Raw genomic sequence first — 20,054 nt, forward strand, 5'->3', positions numbered from 1 at the left:
AGATCTGGAGACATAAGAAGATGACGAACTTGTTTCAACCTCTGGAAGTTGGCGCAACCAAGCTCCAGCATAGGCTGGTGATGGCGCCTCTCACACGATACCGTGCCGATGATGACTGCGTGCCAATGGACATTGCGAAAGGCATGGCGACTCAAAGTGCCAAGTGAGAGAACGACCGCACGCTAACATCAAGACGACCACAGAATACTACACTCAACGTGCGTGTGTTCCTGGCACGCTCATTCTCAGCGAGGCGGTGCAAATATCTCCTCGCTGCGTCGGCCGTGACAACGCACCCGGAATCTGGTCAGAAGCGCAGATCGCAGCATGGAAAGACATCGCCGACGCGGTACATGCGAAAGGTTGCTACATCTGGTGCCAGCTCTGGGTGCAAGGCCGAGCTGCCGATCCAGCTGTCCAACGACGGCGTGGATCCAGATTTATAAGCTCGAGCGCAGTGCCGCATTCTCCAGAGGCAGAGACGCCAGAGGAGATGACGGAGAAGGACATACTCGAAGTCATTGACGACTACAGAGCTGCAGCAAAGAATGCGATCGAAGGAGCAGGCTTCGATGGCGTCGAGGTCCACGGAGGCAACGGATACCTGCCAGATCAATTCTTGCAGGACGTATGCAACAAGCGGACGGATCGCTGGGGTGGCAGCATCGAGAATCGGGCGAGATTCCACATTGAGGTGCTCAAAGCCATCGTTGGAGAAGTCAGTGCGGACAAGACCGCAGTCCGGCTGAGTCCGTGGAGCGACTTCATGGCGATGGGAATGATCGATCCGGTACCGACTTTCACTTACCTGGTCGAACAGCTGCGAATCATGAATCTCGCCTTTCTTGATCTGATCGAGGCGAGAATCCGCGGGAACGATGATGCGGAATGCGGCGACGGCAAAGATGTCGGGTTCCTCGTTCGTGTTTGGGGTGGCGTCTCTCCGGTTATGATCGGTGGTGGATTCAACCTCGAGTCCGCCAAAGTGGCGGTGGATGAGAAGTACAGTGGCTACGAGGTCGCAATCGTCTTCGGCAGATACTGGACCTCGAATCCAGATTTGGCTTTCAAGATGTTCAAGGAGGATGTTCCACTCGTCAAGTATGACAGGTCGACGTTTTACACACCGAAGAAGGCGGACGGATACATCGACTGGGAGTTCAGCCCGGAATTCAAAGCGACTTCAGTAAAGGTGGCGTGATCGGATGCGCAGAGTAATCTGGGAAAGGAATCAATCAGCCTTGATCGTTTCGCGCCTCGGTAGTCTCGCTCATTGCTCATACTGTTCGACGTGACTATCAGCCTCTGCGCTCCCACTCGCGCTGCCTTATTTGATACAGCTGATTTGCAAACATGTCTTGCTGTGAATAAGTGAACTTTGCTGCTCCACGCTGGCGCTGTTGGTCGATCATTCGCTGGCTCATGCGCATTTAGTTGTGCGGCGTGTGAAAGTTTCGTGATGGATCGGCAACGGCTTGCTGATATTGTTACTGCATGGGGTTGTAATGGAGCATGCCGTACACGATGGCGGATCGTCGTATTGCTGAAGAAGTAAATCCGTGCAAGATCGATGTGAGCAAAAATGGATAAACCGCCAGAGTCCATGAATGAAGCCGTGATCGTCGCATCACACTGCGGTATGGAATAAGGAAAAAGATGCCCGAACAGCAGCATTGTACTAGGAATCTTTGATCAGACCTGCGCTTCATTCGAGCCAGCTGAAGATTCGGTTCCCGGACCATTTCCAGAATCGTCGGCTGGCCGTGATTGAAGGTAGCGCTACATTGTTTTCCAGGGCGTGGACCCTTTGAGAGCCTCACTACTGCCACTCCTACAGAGGGCCTCCCAAAGCACGGTGATGACTTGCAGGCGTGCAATCTTGCTCTCTCGTCGTATGCGGAACGAGTATCGTTCAAGTGCCTCTTCAATGAGACCGCTTCCTTGGGAGCGACCCAGTCACATCATCTGAATCGCCTGCGAAGGTCTTGCAAGGAGCAACGAAGCTTTGCCAGTGCGAGCTGACCGATAAACATTGTATTCGGGGAAGCTTTGCACGCTGGTATAATATGTATGTCGCTTGAACGCTGCGCAGCAGCCAGATAACAGACTACATCGACGCAAAGTGAATTGCAAAGTCGGCGTACTTCGATGTGTCGGTCCCTGATGATTCTGTGGCCAATGTCGCAGCATAAATCGCTCTCGACTGGCGAGAGACTTGGAACAACAAATCGATCCTAGACAGTGATGCCGTCCTTACCTCGGGCCGCACGTCGGGTTCCTTGGTGGCCTCGAGAGCGTCTTTCAATGCACGGATCAGGGCGTCGGCATCCGTGATTACAGTTTGTCGGGAAGAGGACTGTTGCTTTAGCATCTCTTGCTGGGCCAAAACGGTGCGCATTTGGTCGTGAATTGAGCGATCGGCGCTGGATGAAGGCGTGGGCTCAGATGGGATGCTCAGCTCGACCGTGGACCTGTGCGCGTGTGCACCATTGACTCGTACATCCACGAAGCTGCTTATTCCGACAGTACCATCGCCGATCGAGGTGTCGTTTGTGGGCGATCCGAGAGCCGGCGGAATTTGGTTGAGCCAATGGAATCCATGGTTGAACGACGAGTGATCTTGCGATAAATACGGACTGTATGCCTCGACGGCAGTGGGATAAGAATTTGCCGGAGACACATCGCTGTCGGGATGAGAATGCAAGTCGGGATCTGACGACATGGTCGCATAAGGTAGAAGAAAGTTCTCGGTTCGTCCAGCTGTCGTGATTGTGAAGCCATCCTCGGGGCACTCAAGAAGCGGATACTTGAGCTTGAACAAAGCCTTCCACTTCTCTGTTGTTTTGTCCCTGCCGCGGAAACAGTGATCGGTATCGTGGTGGAGCTTGGAGTCCTGCGGATCCCGTCTCGTACAGTCTGCGATAGGACAATACATGCCGCAGTAATGCCGCTTCGGTCGAGCAAGGCTTGCGCTGTCGAATTTCTGCACGCAGTCTGTGTGAGAAAAGAAGTTGTGGTCTTTTTCGAGATGGCGAATCAGTAGGGAAGGACCTTCGAAAGCAAGCGAAGCGTCGGGGCATGTCTCCCGCTCGGCGACTCGGCAAATGCAGAGATATAGCACCTTGTCGAGGCTGTCGAGTTTGCGCTTCTTGCCACCGGCACGATCACGGCCGTTTCCATCACCCGATGGTAAGTCAGGAGCTGCACGTTTGTCTGCGGTATGTTGAGTGATGTATCGTTGGTGACTGCCGCTTTGCCCAACGCTTTGTGGTTGGGATCGATATGACCCGGAGTCACTGTAGCCACTGAAGCCATTATGCGCGTGTGTTTGGATGCCAGCGTCAGATTTGAGTGTCGGCAATGTAGAGCGATGGGACGGTTCAGTGCACGCACGCACAGCGGTGGCGAAAAAGTCCACTGCACTCGAATCGCAGTCGTTGCGCGGAGGCAGCTCAAGCTCGAGTGCTGAGATAGATCGAGCAAGCGAGGAAACTTCAGCTGGCTGGTTCTCGAATGTTTTGACCGATCGCATCGGGCTCTGAGCCTGGATGGAGCGCTCTTGCCAAATCGCGGTGCGAATTAGCAAATCATGTATCATTCCGTCGAGCTCCACGAGCGCAGAGGAAAAACCAGCGTCATTTTCGTGGTGGTCGGTCTCGTCAGACGCCTGCTGGTTCTGTCCCTTTTCCGGCGTTGCAGGAACAGGCGCATTACTTGTACATAAAGGCCGTATCGGCAGAGGAGTCTCGGCCAACGCCGCTTGCCACGAGAAGATTGGGCCTGGTTGATGATCGGAGCTGGCTTCAATGCTCGTGAACGCTTCTGGCGTACTGCGAAGCTCGTTGGGAAGTAGATCCGATACTCCAGCTGTTTCAGCTTCATAATGGCCATTGGAAAGGATTCCGTCATTGTTCTTGGAGTCGTCACTGTCTAGCGCGTTTTGCGAGGAGTCCGGCAAGGCTGGATTCAAGACCGCCGCCTCCAAATCTATGCTCGTAGATGTTGTTTGCGGAGGCAAAGACTCAGAAGCTGTTGGATCGTGCACTCGTAGATGGCGACTGAGATTGTCCTGCCGCGTGAACGATTTCGTACAACCCGCTGTTGGACATTTCACTCGGCGCCGAATGTCCGGCTCCTCGTGTGTCGCTTTATGGCGCCGGAGGTCCTTTGGATGGACGAAAGCCTGCGGACATCCCGGAAAGTCACAGGGAAATGGTCGCTGGAAGCTTGGGACATGTGCACGCAGATTGTGCCTGCTGCGAAGCGTTAGCAAGGTGTTCGCACTCCGCGCGACGGCGTAACCTACGCGAGGTCCTTATGGTATCTAAATGATTTCGCACAGTCGGGACACTCGAAACAGGCATGTTTGTTTGGATTGGGAGCATCGTCGCGGCGTCCACGAGAAACGGTATCCGTGCCGGCGGCTGCCGATGGAGCAAGAGATCGTGGCACTCGACTATAAGCAAATGAAAGGTTGGAGTCGTTCAAGACACGATAGCGTGGAGTAGTGAACCCTGTAAGATACGCTTCGTTCTGATGAGGCTCGAGCGGCGACTGCAGGCGACTCCCCGGGCGCGTGCTGATCAGCTCTGATGCGTCGATGGAAAGATCTGTCGGGGAGCTGTAGGAGGCCAAGGAAGAATTTAAGTCCGTCTCGTTGGTCCAGGAGCCGATCTCTGTGGAGACCTGCGGTTAGTAGCTGTCGATGGCGAGCCGCCCAGTGCTTGCATGAACTTACCGAAGGTCGTATATGTCAACGACGGAAGTTCTTCCCAGGCCATGTCCTCAAATTGTTTCGGCGACTGCATGATGAAGGAGGCAACGGATAACCACGGGTGAACATAGATGGTGATTGAACTGGTCCAAGAGGTGATCCATCAGAGGCTTTATGTCATGGATGGCATGGCGGTGGTTACGCAGGAACGACCTGCCATCAGACGGTACGGAAGGCGGTGCAGCTTGTCGATGGCTTGGAGCTGGCGGCCCCCGACGTCCGCGATTCGTCGATCGTGCATGCGTTCACAGAGAGGATGCCGCGCTGGAGCTGGAACGGTTGGCAATTCGCCAGCAAGCGAAGCCCGGACACTAGCGTCTTTCGACAACTTGTAGAAAAGCTTGTTCGGCTCTCAAACTTCCCAAATACCTCCTACACGCCGTCCCGTGGACAGGAAGGAGCGACAAGCGGTGTGCTCTCCGCTGTCGAACAAGCTGCTTGGCTTGTCAGTACTGACGAATCGTCTTGCGGTCGACAAATCTGCAGACTGCGAAGAGCCAGTCGACTGCAAGCGAATCGCAGGAGTAGCCACCGCTCGTGCGTGCGACGAGCTTAGAATACAATTTGCTCTTCTTCCACAAGCGATGCCGCAACGAGCGATCCCGGCTGCTTTGATACCGTAAAACAGCGGACCTATCGCTGCCAGTCTTGAGATCCATCGGTGGGAAAGGCGAGGCGTGTCCGCATGAACGCCAGGACAAGGTATTGCATGTCTTATCGTATTCGTTGTCGCATCACTTCCCTCTCCCTCTCCCTCTCCCGCGGCCTCTGCCTCGACCTCTCCCACCACCTCTCGCAGCCTTCCCCCGAGCAGGTCGTGGAGCAGGTGTACTCTGCTGGCTTCGCTCTTCAGCACTCTCCTCTTCACTCTCCTCTTCCTCGTCGCCTTCCTCTTCATCGCCTTCCTCCTCGTCTCCCTCACCTTCTCCACTTCCCTGCTCCTCGTTCTCATCCGCCGTACTCTCCGCTTGCCTTGCACTTCTCCGACTCGGCGGCACTGCGAGCGACGATCTCCTCCGATCCATGTCCGCACCCGACTTTCTGCTTCCTCTCGGCCGTCCTCTCGTAGCACCCGTCCGTGAACTCGGTGTCGCAGCTTCACTCGGCTCCAAGCTGAACGAAGGCATGAACCTCACAGGCGGCACGTCCGCAAGGTTCAGCTCGGGTATTGTAGGTGGTGACTCTCCTCCTGTATGATCGAATCGTGCCTTCCACGCCAAGTCTCGTATGACTTCGTCCTCTTCCACTGGCAGCGTGAAGTCATCCTGCTCGATCAAGTTCCCCGCCTGACTGTATACATCGCCATCGTCCTCGTTCGCTGCCTCGTCGTTTTCGTCCTCCTTCCCACTTCCACCTCTCCCGCCACCCTCCAGCAAAGGATTCACCAACTTATCCAGTTGCCTCGCATCCTCCCTCGCATCCAGCGCTTTCAGATCATACAGACTGTCCAACTTCTTCCAAATGCCCGGCGGTCGCGTGTGCACATTGTGTGGATGGATGTGGTGGTTCTCCAGCAGCCAGGCGTGAAGTGAAAGAAGTCGGAAGTGCTTGTGAAAGCCTGTCGGTTTATGTCGTAGTATTGCGCGGAAGAGGGCGGCTTCTTCGGCATCGGTCCATGGGTCGGGTGAGGTTGTTCGTGATGGGGAGCGTGAGCGGGAGGTCGAGCGGACAGGTGCGGGGGGCGGAGATGGTGAGGCTGTCGCGGTGGCGGCGCGGGAATGACGGGCTTTCTTTTTGGGCGGCATTGAGGCGGTGGTGGTGGTGGTGAGGGGACGATGAGGTTGTTAGATATTGTTCACTGGAGTCCGCGAGCTTCAATGCGAATAGCTTGCCATTGGACTGCCGAAGATCAGGCGATGGAGACGATGGAGACCGCTTACAAAGCGCGCGCTAAGATCTCTGGACTGCCCGACTTGCCCGACTCGTCTTGGTCGTCCTTCCTTCAAGTTCCTTGCATCCTCGTCGCCGAAGGTAGCAGTCGACTCGTTAGGGCTCGTGAAGCCTTATTAACGCGTCTCACCACTCATGAACCGTGTGATATCCTGGATATTAGTCTACCCGCACCACTAATATCCAGGCTATCTAATTACTTATTAGCAAGGGCCGAGCCTTATTAATTGCGGCCGCTCCGAGAGCATGTTCATAGTCTAACTATTTAAAAGGTGTTGTTTAATGCTTGCTATTGCATTAGTCGCCGCGGAAGTCGCGGATCCGAAGTATACCCGTCGTCGTAAGCCGAAGTCTTGGCGGCCGACGACATGCGATTCTTAAACATCTACAACACTGCAACACTACTAAACTATTACTAATATTTATCGACAGCATCTTAAATTACGCGGAACATTATGTCTAATCAGCTTACCGAACGTTAGAATGCCGCTATAGCGCGCGTGCGCGCGACGAACGACGCCGCGCGACCTTAGCGCACTAAGGACGCCTACGATAGTCGAATTAAGGAATTCAAGGCAATTCGGCTGTCTTGTATGCATATATATCGACTGTAGAGCGATCTAACGACTGTATAGCGCTAGTGCGTAGACTCCGGCTTTACCGACGGCGACACCGTTACCGAGAACAAGGCTATCTTCTTCCTTAAGACTTAGGTTATCGGCAGAAGCCCTCTAAGGATAACCAAGACTTAGATAGCTACTAAGGCTAGTAGCAAGGACGTTCGCATTAGAGCTGCTTTATTAAAGCAGTATGTTAATGCAATTACGCACCTATAGCGTAAGCAGTTCGCCGCTAGCCCTTGTACTAGTTAGCAGAAGTACTAGAAGAGCGACATTATCCCTTAGATGTTAAGGACGCAGAAGGCAGTAAGTGTAGCTATATATCTATAGCAGTGTGCAATACTAACTACGCTCCAGCTCGAGCACTAACGCCGGCTTAACAACAATAAGGACAGAGCGGCCAACCGGCTTAATCAGACGTACGACTAAGACGAGTTCCAAACCCTTATTAACTCCTTCTAGCATTAAGAGGCTATACGCTATCTCTTCGGCAACATGCGTGCTCTGACGGACCTTGTGATACGGCACTTCTCACTCGTTCGCGGCGACAACACAAGGAACGCCGACCTCGTAGATTTGACCGGTTATCCACTACCGAACGAGGGCCCTTACGACTGCGTTATACTAGTGTTTGGTCTGGCACGCACTAAGGTATAACACACCTTCGACAAGGTGCAATACGTCGGTGCTATACGCAACAAGGTAGTTACGAAGTGTCCCCTTAGCGCCCTCGCCCTATAGTTGTTCTACCGGTGGTTATTTACAGCTAAGGAGCTACCGGACTTCTTAAGCCGCGATGCATAGTACTACAAGAAGCTATATCCAACGTTACCACAATTAGACGGCAAGGGATACAGTTAGTCTTTACAGTATCGCTCGGCTCGAGTGAACATAGACAGCAGTGGTATATATAGCACTAAGGTAACGCACGCCGGCAGGGTAGCAGCTGCACAAGAAGCAGAGAATCTTGGGGTATTATACTCCTTAATATAACGAGCAGGTAAGTAAGCCTCGTGCTGTCCCCTTAATAGCTAATTGTATAAGGAATACACTAAAGGAATAGCTATTGCCGCAGCCTTAAGCTCACCGTTAGACTCCTTAGTCCGGTTCCTTAAATACGGCTATTTTCAGCTCTAAACGGCTGTTTAGCCGTTTAGAGCGAGCAGCCACAACCGGCGTTACAAGCTATAGATACAAGCCAGCCCTCCTTCGCTATAACATTACTACCACAGCACTAATCGACCTCGGTTCTACACTAGCTTCTTCGCACGGATAAGCTCTACAATCGCCGTCACCAAACCCTCACGCTAGTAGTGTTATATAGTGTTGCCGACGGCGTAGAAGGATTGAGGCTGGATCCTTAATTGACCGTGTAAGGGGGGAACTTCCAAAGGTTCCGATCTCCCGCGGATAGTAGCAGTGCGGACGTACGAGGTAGCATAGGGGGCAAAAAGGGCGGTAAACTGTACAATTAGAGTGAAAGGTAGGGGGGCAAAAGAGGTAGTATTAAGTGCTCTGTACTATTAGGCCTCGTATGCGTGTTTAGTAGTCGGTGTCCTCCTAGGTAGGTCGATGTCTTGATAATCCTCCGACCTACACACGAAGCTGAAGCTAGATACAGACCATACGTGACAGTGCGATATTCCCTACTACATCCGTCCCCCTCCTGTAGTGTCTAACCTAGACACTGCAAGAACCTAAACTATACTATTGTGCACGCTTAAAGCGTAAAAACCCTCTAGATCTAGCACTAGCGTCGTCCTTTTTAACTTATTGCCAACGTAGACTGTCCCTATCCTCGGGTTTTGTACCCACTACGCATGTCCATCGTATGCATTATAGCTAAAACAAAAGAAACAAAACAAAAGAAACAACAAAAAAAGAAAAAAGAACCTTAAAACAAGCGCTAGTGCAGAAAACAGCCGCTCCTTATGTCCTGTTCGCACTAAATGTGTGAAAGGCGCCAAGGCTGAACGCAGGCGGACCGCAGGGACCTTTAGGTCGTTGCGAAGTCCCTGCGATATCGTTGCGGTGTGCACATGCGGGTGCGAGTTAGATGTCGCGTAGCGAGTCGCAGGCGTCCCGCACCTATTCCGCACCGACTCGTGTCTATCTCTCGAGGGTTAAATAGGTAGCCGCTGTAGGCGGATCGAAAGGGCAAGAATTACTCTTGCACCAGATAGTACGGTATCCTTACACTGTTGCACACCCGAGTAGTACGCTTGTTTATACATCCCTACTACTTATTATTACATAGTAATTCTTCCTTAACCTTTACTATAAGGGTAACAGTCCGAGGATGCTACCTAAGCGAACTACTAGGGTCGCTATAGGAAGAGACGAGCTACTTATAAGTAGCGCTATGCCTGATAAACAGGGCATTGCTGCCGAAGCTGCTGCCGATGCGGGTTGCATTAAGGAAGTCGTTAATAACGACTAAGATAACCTTATTGCCGACTAAGAGGAAGGTAACGATATTACCTCGACACTCTCTAAGGAAGAGTACGCAATTACTCCGCCGGCGGATCCCGCCGAGGGAAACGAAGACAACAATGCCGAAATCGACGAAATAGTCGACCTCTAGGCTGCCGTCGCCGCGGAAGAGGCTCTTGCCAAAGCTTTCCTTCGGAAAAAGCTCAGAAAGATAAAGGAACTTAATAAGAACTTAGCGGACAATATCGCCTACGGTCGCGTAACCGGACACAAAAGGGTGCGGTCCGATAAAGAGTTTGCCGGAGTTAGAAGAGCCAAGATTAATATTAAGAAGCCTTTCGACCTTAAGGGCAAGAGCGTAAAGGAGCTGCGTAACTAGCGCTTCGAATGCGAGCTTACATTTGCTAATATACCGTAGTCGTTCCGTAGTAATTCTCAGAAGGTTATATAGTCTATGTAATACCTAGCTTACTCTTACGATCCGAGAGAACGCTAGTACAGCTAGTAGGCTAATAACCCTAACCTGCGTACCGCAGTAACTTAGGTAGGATTTATAGAATTCCTTAACAACCTACTAGACGATCCGGACGCTCGTAAGCTCGAGTCCTTTGAAAAGCATCGCGTCGCGGTGTAAGGCAAGGATCAGTCCGCACGCTCGTTCCTTACATACTTAGAAAGCATCGAAGCTCAGCTTCTACTATTGCCTTCGGAGGAATAGTCGTTATACATGTTTTATATGCGACTTCGTAAGGATGTTCGCATTAAGATTATAGATTACAATGTAATACTAACTACTCGTATAGAGCTTGTAGACCTTACGTCTCGTATAGAGAAGAACATTAAGGATGCAAAAGCTCCCTCTACGAGCACTAGTTAGAGACCTCTAGAACCTTCTAAGACGCTAGCGCCTCGCAACCGCGAGCTAAGAAATAACAGCTAGGGCCGAAACTCTAATAGGAATAACCGTAGAGGAGGCTAGAGAGGCAACGGTAACAATCGTAGTAGAGGAAATTGTAGGGGCTTTAGAGGAGGCTCCAATCTCCCTTTGCGCCCCGCCGATTTATCCTCTACTATTAGCTGCTAGACATACGGAAAGGCTAGTTATGTCTTAACTACCTGTCCCCAGAAAGGACAGGGAGGTAGAAATCCAAACCGAGCTCTAATCGGTTCGGGAAAAGGATAGGCTTCGTCGCAACCGCACAAAGTGTAACGAAGCCGAAATTAGTGCGGCCTGTCGAAGCTAGATAGGTTATTACTCGACAGGTCGATATCATATTGTCGCAGGGACATTGCATAGTCTCCGCTACGTTTGATACAGGGTCGCAAATTACCCTAATCGACTAGAAGTTTGTAGTTCGCTACGACCTCGCAACGGTCGAGGCCGAACTCCTATCTCTGGTTTAGCTTTAAGATTAAAGCATAACCTGTTATAGCGTGTATAATGTTCCTGTTCGGATAATAGACGACAATAGTATCGTCAAAGAACACACTATACTTATATATAGGGTAGACAAAGATAGACTAGAGATCCTCTTTAGATAACACACTATGACGACGAAAGGAATTAACATCTAGGTTAGTGCGGGAACCTGGCAATAGGGTCTAGGGACCGAAACTATCGGCAGGATCTCGTATAAAAGATTAAAGAAAGAGTTAAGGAACGACAAGACTCCGCTTGTTATCGTCGGGTGGATTACAGTAATACCTACGGGATCTATGCGCCTCGCATATACTGTCGGCTTAGCTAAAGTGAAGGTAGTTAAAATCCCTACGGCTCTCTTGGACTACACCGACGTATTTAACTCTAACTCCGCTTCTGCGTTGCTAACGCATCGAGCTACTAACTATGCTATTAACTTAGTCGAGGGCCAGGAACTACTATATAGCTCCCTATACAATCTCTCGGAGAAAGAGTTAGGTATCCTTCGGGATTACCTAGAAAAGGAGTTAGCCTCGGGTCGCATACAATATAGCATTAGCCCTGCGGGTGCACTAGTCATCTTTGTTCCAAAGAAGGGTGGCGAGCTACGTTTGTACGTCGACTACCGAGCACTCAACTCCATTACTATTAAAGACAGATGCCCTCTGCCTTTAATTAATAAAACCTTAGATCGCCTAATAGGTGCGAAGTTCTTTACTACCCTCGATCTTAAGGAAGCATATTATCGCATCTGCATTCGTAAGGGCGATAAATAGAAGACTGCGTTCCGTACGAGGTATGGCTATTACGAGTATAAGGTTATGCCCTTCGGCTTGACTAATGCTCCGGCTATATTCTAGGCCTATATTAACCATGCCCTGGCGGGCCTTCTCGATAACCTTTGTGTAGTATACCTCGACGACATATTAATTTATACCTATAGTAAGGACATCGAAGGCTATTAGGCTGCGGTCCGCAAGGTCCTAGACTGCTTGCGTATCGCAGAATTGTACATTAACCTTAAGAAGTGTACCTTCGCGGCACAGGAGGTTTCGTATTTAGGGTTCCGTATTACGACCGAAGGTGTAACTACCGACCCTAAAAAGATCGCAACGATCTAGGAATAGCCGCAACCGAATAGCGTCTACGACGTTTAGGTCTTCCTAGGTTTTGTAAACTTCTACCGACGCTTCGTATTAGGATTTGCAAAGATTAGCGGCCCGATTACCGACCTGCTCTAGAAAGACAAGGAGTTCGTATAGGGCAGCGAAGCTAACGCGGCTTTTAGAAGGCTGAAGGAGGTTTTTACTAGCGATATCGTTCTTAGGTACTTCGATCCGAAGCTAAAGATCAAGCTAGAAACGGATGCCTCTAACTTTAGTATCTTAGGTATTATATCGCAGCTGCATCTAGATGGGAAATAGCACCCTGTTGCGTTTACGTCTCGAAAGATGTAGCCTACGGAGCGCAACTACTAGACGTACGATTAGGAGTTGTTAGCAATAGTGCACTACTTTAAGGTGTAGAGGCACTATTTTAGTAGTTCGGAAAACCCGGTCTAGGTTTATACGGACTACAACAATCTAAAAGGCATTCAGACTGTCCAGAAGTTGAATGCGAGGCAAGCGCGGTACGTACTATACCTAGGCTCATTCGACTTCGAGATTTTCTATTAAGTAGGGAAATCGAACCTAGCAGATAGACTATCTCGCAGACTGGATTACTAGACTAAAAATTCGGCTATAAACGAACTACTTCCAACTTTGCAGAACAAGCTAAAGTTAACAAGTCAGAGCGTGATAGTTGCGTTTACTAGGATCGCAACCGAAAAGGATTAGGGACCCGATTACGGTATAACACCGTAGGGAGATCGTAACGACCTCCCGGACCAAAGCGACGCAGTCTTTGCAAAATCCCCCGTCGCTAGCACTTCTAAATGTATGCAGATCGTGCTACGCTGTGTAGCAAAAGTCCTGCTTACTAGCGCAACCGCATCTTCGGAAGATTTAAAACCTTTCCTCGAGCTGGTATCTTCGCTATAGGATCGCGACGACTTTGTTAAGCGATAGAGATCTAGCGAAGAGGTATAGATAGAGAGTCGAAAGAAGCGCGGGAGTTAAGCATAGAGCTTAGGAGGCGACAACTTGCTCTGTAGGTACAGCAAGTTGTATATGCTAAATAAACCGGCCGTAAGAAACGAAGTCGTAGCAGTTTACTACGACTCCAAGCTTGCAGGACATTTCGGCCCTAACAAGACTATTAAGCTTATTGCGAGGTCCTTATACTAGCCCGAACTGGACGCGGATGTTAAGCACTTCGTAAAGACATATAATGTCTACTAACGAATAAAGGCTCCGAGATTGTTGCCCTTAGGCAAATTGTCCAGCCTGCCGATTCTAGGAAAGAATTAGGAAGAAATCACCCTAGATTTCATTATGAAGTTGCCGCCGTCGAAGCGCAACGATAATGTATTTAATTCTATACTTATGATCGTGGACAGACGATTAAAGATAGCATTGTATATTCTAGGAAAAGAAACTTAGAAAGCTTTAGACTTCGCTAAAGTGTTTATAGATCGAGTAGCGTCTAAGTTTGGTTTCCCTAAAGGCATTATGTCCGACCGTGGTATACTCTTTACATCTGCATTTTGGACAGAGCTATGTTTTTAATGCTAGATAAGAAGAAGACTAAGTACCGCGTATTATCCGCAAACGGATGGTCAAACTAAGCGTCAGAACCAAACGTTAGAAGGATTCCTAAGAGCATTCTATAATAAAAGACAGGATAATTAGGCTAAGTTGTTGCCATTGTAGTGGGGAATATCGCACTGTCACGTGCGGTCTGTATCTAGCTTCAGCTTCGTGTGCAGGTCGGAGGATTATCAAGACACGGACCTACAGAGACACCACCCTACGCACATGAGGCCCAACAGTACAGAGCACTCAATACTACCTCTTTTGCCCCCCTACCTTTCACTCTAATTGTATAGTTTACCGCCCTTTTTGCCCCCTATGCTACTCCATACGTCCGCACTGCTACTATCCGCGGGAGATCGGAACCTTTGGAAGTTCCCCCCTCACACCATATGCTAAATTCGCTTACAACAACTCGGACTATTTAAGTACTAGAAAAACGCCTTTTTTCCTAGTATATAGAGAGAATCCGCGATAGAACGATATGAACGAGGCCGTTTATTACAAAGGGGAGGCGCCGGTAGCAATCGAGCGGTTTAAGGAGATACAAAGCGCACGCGAATCGGCTGCGAAGAAGCTTAAGACCTCTCAGAAGTACTAGCAAAGGGCGTACGACAAGAAGCATCGCAACTATACGTTCCGTAGGGGCGACTTAGTATTGCTAAGTGCGAAAAATCTGAAGTTGAAGAAGCCAAGCCGGAAGCTATTACCTAGGTTCGTAGGACCTTTCCGAGTGGACGATGTAATTAGAGAGAAGGCGCAGGCGTACCGCCTGGTGCTGCCTTCGTCATGGCAGATCTATAACGTCTTCTATATCTTACTACTGCAACCGTACTATGTTAGACCTAGCTTCGAGCTGAAGAATGTTAAGCTACCGGATGTTACTACGGATAGTAACGAGGTATACGAGGTAGAAAGAATTGTAGACTAGCGGACTCGCGATAGCGAGATGTAGTATCGATTAAGATGGAAAGACTATGACGAGACTTGTGATACATAGCAAACCGCCGATAATTTCGAAGACATAGACGAGCTGTTGTAAGAATAGGAAGTTACTACGAAGTCACGGCGAAAGACCAGGAGAACATAGATCACGATTGAACATATTAGTATTGTCGAACTACCAAGTCGGTGTCGTCCCATACGTGTCGCATTCGAGACTCTAATCTAACTAATTGCCCGCGCCCGGAAAATGCGCTGTGTTAAAGAAGAGAAGTTATTATAGTAGTAACTACGAGTTGCAGTTACGATGACAAGTCGTTGCGAGATAGGTGCGGAGTCGGTGCGGAGATCTACTCTTTACAGAGCGTCGTTCTTACGCGCCAGATCCTCTAGGTAATCCGCCAGACAAGCCTACATAATTTAATTGCGGTAGTTAGGATTAGCAGGAAACTAAAGGTACACCTCCTCTCGAACGGAGCGAGGCAGCAGGTTAGGGTTTGCCGCTGTCGGGTCGCCGCGAGTCCTAAGAGTCTAAAGACCTCCGAGGATATAGTTGCTACTTAGCGGAGTGCCTGCGGGTACGTTGCGGTTGGCCTTAACACAAAGAACTGCATTAGCAACAGCAGTACGGGTGATCTCGCGGGACTCCTCCTCCGCCATACGGGCCTGCTCCTCTCGTACTTGGCGCTAGTCGCGCTCGCGCTAGATTATAGCGGTGCGCTTAATCTCACGCTGGCGAGCCTCTTAGACTTGCTCCTCGCGGATGCGCTGGCGCTCGCGAAGGAGGGTGAGACGAGCAGATTGGGGAGTTAATGCAGAGTTAGTGCGAGCCGTAGGCGTAGTAAGGTTTAGAGGTAGATCAGCCGAGCTAGCGTTGAATAGAGTGGCGGGACGGCTACCGGCGGTACTATTAAATATTCCAGCCTTACGATCGAGGTCCTCTTAGGTACGCTCCGCAAGCTGTTAATCGAGGCGTAGAGCTTTAGCTTAGTTATCGGCGATCTGGCGGCGAAGACGGTCCTACTTAGTTACTGAGTTTGGAAGAGCGCTACTTATTATTGCGGGATCGATCTCGGCGAGAGGTTAGCGACCGCGGTTGTCGCGAGTAGGAGTACCCTCCGGGCTGCCTAGAAGGGTGTTCTTATCGAAGGTTATGCAGTTAATAGAGCGGTTACGGATAAAGTCGTTGCCGGCGGCACCGGTGCAGCTGCCTTACGTAGCAGGAACAGAAACACCTCCGCCACGAGAGCGGTTGCGCTTGTTAGCCGAGCGGATAGTACGGCGCTGCTTATTATAACGGGCACGCTGCTCCTAGCGAGCCGCCTTGCGCGCTGCTTTTGTACGCTTTTCCTTCGCGAGGCGGAGAGCACTGCCGCCCTTACGAGGCAACTTGCTCTTTAGCACGCGGCCACCAGAAGCCCTACTGTTGTTAGAAGAGCCGCGACGGCGACTACGGCGGACCGCGGGGGAGTATACGACATCGTCCTCTTCTTCGTCCTTAGACGACTCTTCGGTGTCGGAGACCTCGCTTAAGCTAGCATCCTTATTATAGTCTTCATCGCCTTCATCCTCCGAGTCGCTACTAGCAGCCGCGGTTGCACTAGAGGCGCTACAGTCGTTAACGCAAGTCGAAGGGGTGCTAGGGGCCTTATAGTTAGAGGGGAGATGCATGTCGGCAGGGCCGGAGCTAAAGGTAATCGCACCCTATTTGTTGGAGGCGAAAGGGCGTGCGGCGAGATGTAGTTCGATTACTCCGTTAGAGCGGGGAGTCTAAAGAAAGCGAAAAGTTAGTAAAAGGTCGTTGCGGTATAGTTATAGGACAACATACGCGCGACGCGCCAGAAGAAAACATGCTAGCCACCTACGAGGCGTGTGTGCTATTAAGGCGCGCGGCGGCCTCGTTAGCGAGGAGAGTGGCCTCTATATTAGAACAAGGCTTCGAAGTTAGGCCGAACAACCGGTGTCCCTGGCGAGACGCATTCGCCTCTATCTGCTAGATCTCGGAGTTGTGCATCTTTGCAGCTAGAGACAGGTTAAGGCCGGCCGTAAAAGCTACGTTATCCTCGCGGACACACTCCTCTAAGTTATCTAATAGGATGCCCTCCTCCTCTATTTCGCGGCGGACGCGGTTGATTTCCTCGTAGTAGATATTAAAGAGGGAATGGATCTTATTAACTCTACCCTACATACCGCCGAGCACCTACGATGTAGTTAGTTAAAGTCTACAAGTTATAGCGAAGCGTATACGTACCTAATAGCAACCTTTACGGTTGTTGGAGTTGTAAAACTTGCAAGCCTTATTTAGTAGCTTGTTGTATTCCCTACTAACCGCAATAGACTTTACGCACCTATAGCAATCGATCTAGGTAGCAGGAGCATCCGGAGCTATGTCGTCTGCGCTCTACTTGTAGACGGCTTCTTCTGGCAGGTCTGTTAGATACACGAAGTCCGCTATAGCGCCCTTCTAATAGCCTATAGCTATAGAGGCGCGCGGCACGCTTGCGTGCGGGTGATAATGTCGGTTAGTAATATTAGTTGCGGATCGGTTGCGGGTCGGTTACGAATACGGTATAAAAAGAAGATGTCCCGTCGAGAAAAAGTTGTTCGTAAGGAAAATATTTAGGGTATGAACTCGCGGGCGTTCCGCCGAGGATTAACTAGAGTGTTGATGAAAATTCGGAATAACAACGCGGGGCTGCGCCCAGCGACCGTCGCTACGCGGACGCTTCGCAACGACCAAACCGAGATAACTAAAGGCACGTGAACGGTAGCGGATCGCAAGGGATCCGAGAGGAGTAAGAAATAAATACTAAGGGAGTTAGGACTACAAAGCGCAAGGAGGCGTAGGCGGATAGCCAGGGCCTCTACTGCTAAGGACATTAGCACAAGGAGGAGGCGTGTGTAAAAGGCGCCAAGGCTGAACGTAGGCGGACCGTAGGGACCTTTAGGTCGTTGCGAAGTCCCTACGATATCGTTGCGGTGTGCATATGCGGGTGCGAGTTAGATGTCGCGTAGCGAGTCGTAGGCGTCCCGCACCTATTCCGTACCGACTTGTGTCTATCTCTCGAGGGTTAAATAGGTAGCCGCCGTAGGCGGATCGAAAGGGTAAGAATTACTCTTGCACCAGATAGTACGGTATCCTCACACTGTTGCACACCCGAGTAGTACGCTTGTTCATACATCCCTACTACTTATTATTACAAAATGTTTCCTAGACCCGATGCGGATTTTGGGTCTAGCAAAGGCTATAAACCTATCGCTAAGTACTATCCTCCTACTACATGTCGCGTCCAGGTACGCGCTTGCTATCCCTGCCGATAAGTAAGTCGGGGACTTCCTAGGGTACTACGACGTCCGCATCTCTCTGCCTAAGTAGCTTACGTTCCCTGTCGTCTACATCGTTAGGCGCGACTTTAGCTAGTAGAGGCTGGTGCTTCTAGAAGCCGGTCGGATGCTTGTCCTTAGCGTTGTAGTACGATCGGTTACCGAACGTATTCCTCTTAGCGTACTTAATGTCCTTATAGGTTGCCTTTACTCGAGCTATAGTCGCATCTCGCTACTTCTTAATCTATGCCCTTAGATCGACAACATTAAGGCGTATAAGCTTTTCTAATTCGACGACGACTCTAGGGCTCTCCTACTTCTCGTAAGCAACAAGTACAGCAGCGATGTAGTTGTTAGGTATTAAAGACACAGCTGTAGGGAAGGCGTAAGGAATCTTGCCGTACTTGTTAATAAGCCCGGAGGGTGTCTTGTCGGGGGCGGTCAGGTCTATGTAAGCTTTGCGTAGCATCTCCTAGTTACTAGCTTCGGCACACTCGAGAGAACTATCTATATATACAGCTACGAACTAGGGAAGAATCGTTCGACGCTCGGTCTCTGCCTTAGTGTCGACACTATGTAGTAGATGCGGAACCGTAATGCGAACATTAAATGCCTTATAAGGAACGTATTCCCACTTAAGCTTATAGCGATCTAGGAAGTATTGCGGCAGCACCGTATTATCGATCTTCTATACTGCTCCGTCTGCGCAGTTGTTAGCCTTTATCTACTAGTACTATTCCTAAAAGATCTCCTTCTCGTACATCCTCTTAACGAGCACCGTACAGTCCTTCTTGCCCTCGTCTGTTAAGGAGACCGTACCTTAAATCTGGTTAATACCGCGATTCTCCTCGACTATGCGGCTAACCGTAAGGTCGATGTGCTTAAAGGTAGTGTTGTCACCCTTCTTAGTGCTTTTGGCGTAGTATAGGTACGACACCAGCCGGTGCTTATAGTTACCTCGCAGAAGAACATATAGCAGCTAGTATAAGATGTCCTAGCGGATAAGCTGCTAGATCTAAGAGTAGCACATCGTGCGAAGCCATCCGTAGTTAGGCTAGCTATTAATTTCGCGCTAATGCTACAAGTACATGTCTATTTCCTTATTAATAATCTTGCAAAGGGCCTTATCCTGTCCGATCTACGCAAAGAGGGGAATGTTAAGCGTGCCATTTCTCTTAAACTCGTTCTCCTAACCGGCCGTTAAGTACATCGCTTAGCGAGCCTTGTTAAAGAAGCTGTTAAAGTTAAGCTAGCCGAGTTCTCTACGCGGGACGTTATTATCGAAGCGGTACGGCCTAAGGAAGTCTAATAGTCGAGACGGACGAGCATCCTTAAACTACATCTTGTACGTCTCGGAACCTGTCTTTAGCTAGCTAAGCTTATACGTATCGTACTTGAGGGTAGTAAGTTTAAAGAGCGTGTTATTCTTCGCTATTACATTCCCGGTCTTTACCTTAATTCCGAAGTATTAAAGCAAGTCCCTCGCATAATTATAGCACAGGAACGTGCACTTATCCTTTAGCTTCGTACTGTCCGGATACAGCAGCTGCAGGCATCGAAATAGCTAGTTCGGGGTAGCAAGACGTTGCAAAAGCGGAAGCCTCCTTAGGCTATTAATCGTGGCGATGATTTAAGGTAAGGCGTTCTTACAATTACAGGTCGTGTTCGTAGGTTCCGTAATAGGCATACCGAGCGCGATCTGTGTTTCAGTTACTACCTAACTTACCGAGCGAGCCCTTCCCGTAGTGCGAACAATAGGAGACGCGTAGATACTCCCTCCGAGACCAGGGCTAGAAATAGATCTGCCGGAGTATAGTATTTAGGGGCGGCCGGAGCTACTCTCGGAAGGGGTACCGCGAATAGGAAGACTGCCGAGATTAGCTGGCTTTTCCTTAGTTTTGGACCTCGTACTTATGGCGGGAGGTGCTTCGATCTGTTTCTAAGTGTTAGATCCAGAC

General features: G+C 50.0%; 4 protein-coding genes across 4 annotated transcripts; 2 read left to right on the plus strand and 2 right to left on the minus strand.

The window, feature by feature from the left end:
* Positions 1–12: 12 nt before the first annotated feature.
* Positions 13–1,201, plus strand: MYCGRDRAFT_101499 (uncharacterized protein; the record flags this gene model as incomplete). The annotated part of the gene is made up of 3 exons (XM_003848950.1): positions 13–141; positions 204–362; positions 414–1,201. The coding sequence occupies 3 exons, from the start codon at positions 21–23 to the stop codon at positions 1,199–1,201; spliced, it is 1,068 nt and encodes a 355-aa protein (XP_003848998.1).
* Positions 1,202–2,107: 906 nt separating this feature from the next.
* Positions 2,108–4,808, minus strand: MYCGRDRAFT_96433 (uncharacterized protein; the record flags this gene model as incomplete). Its single annotated transcript, XM_003848957.1, has 3 exons — positions 2,108–4,098; positions 4,341–4,610; positions 4,739–4,808. The coding sequence occupies 3 exons, from the start codon at positions 4,806–4,808 to the stop codon at positions 2,108–2,110; spliced, it is 2,331 nt and encodes a 776-aa protein (XP_003849005.1).
* Positions 4,809–5,508: 700 nt separating this feature from the next.
* On the minus strand, positions 5,509–6,519 carry MYCGRDRAFT_96434 (uncharacterized protein; the record flags this gene model as incomplete). Its single annotated transcript, XM_003848956.1, has 1 exon — positions 5,509–6,519. One exon carries the CDS (start codon positions 6,517–6,519, stop codon positions 5,509–5,511), a length of 1,011 nt encoding a protein of 336 aa, XP_003849004.1.
* A 1,233-nt stretch (positions 6,520–7,752) lies between these two features.
* MYCGRDRAFT_48544 (uncharacterized protein) lies at positions 7,753–7,941 on the plus strand (the record flags this gene model as incomplete). The annotated part of the gene is made up of 1 exon (XM_003848951.1): positions 7,753–7,941. A coding segment is annotated over one exon (189 nt), but the record flags the coding sequence as incomplete, so codon positions are not given.
* Positions 7,942–20,054: the final 12,113 nt, after the last annotated feature.

Source organism: Zymoseptoria tritici, chromosome 10, assembly GCF_000219625.1.
Source record: "Zymoseptoria tritici IPO323 chromosome 10, whole genome shotgun sequence".
NCBI classification, from domain to species: Eukaryota; Fungi; Ascomycota; class Dothideomycetes; order Mycosphaerellales; family Mycosphaerellaceae; genus Zymoseptoria; species Zymoseptoria tritici.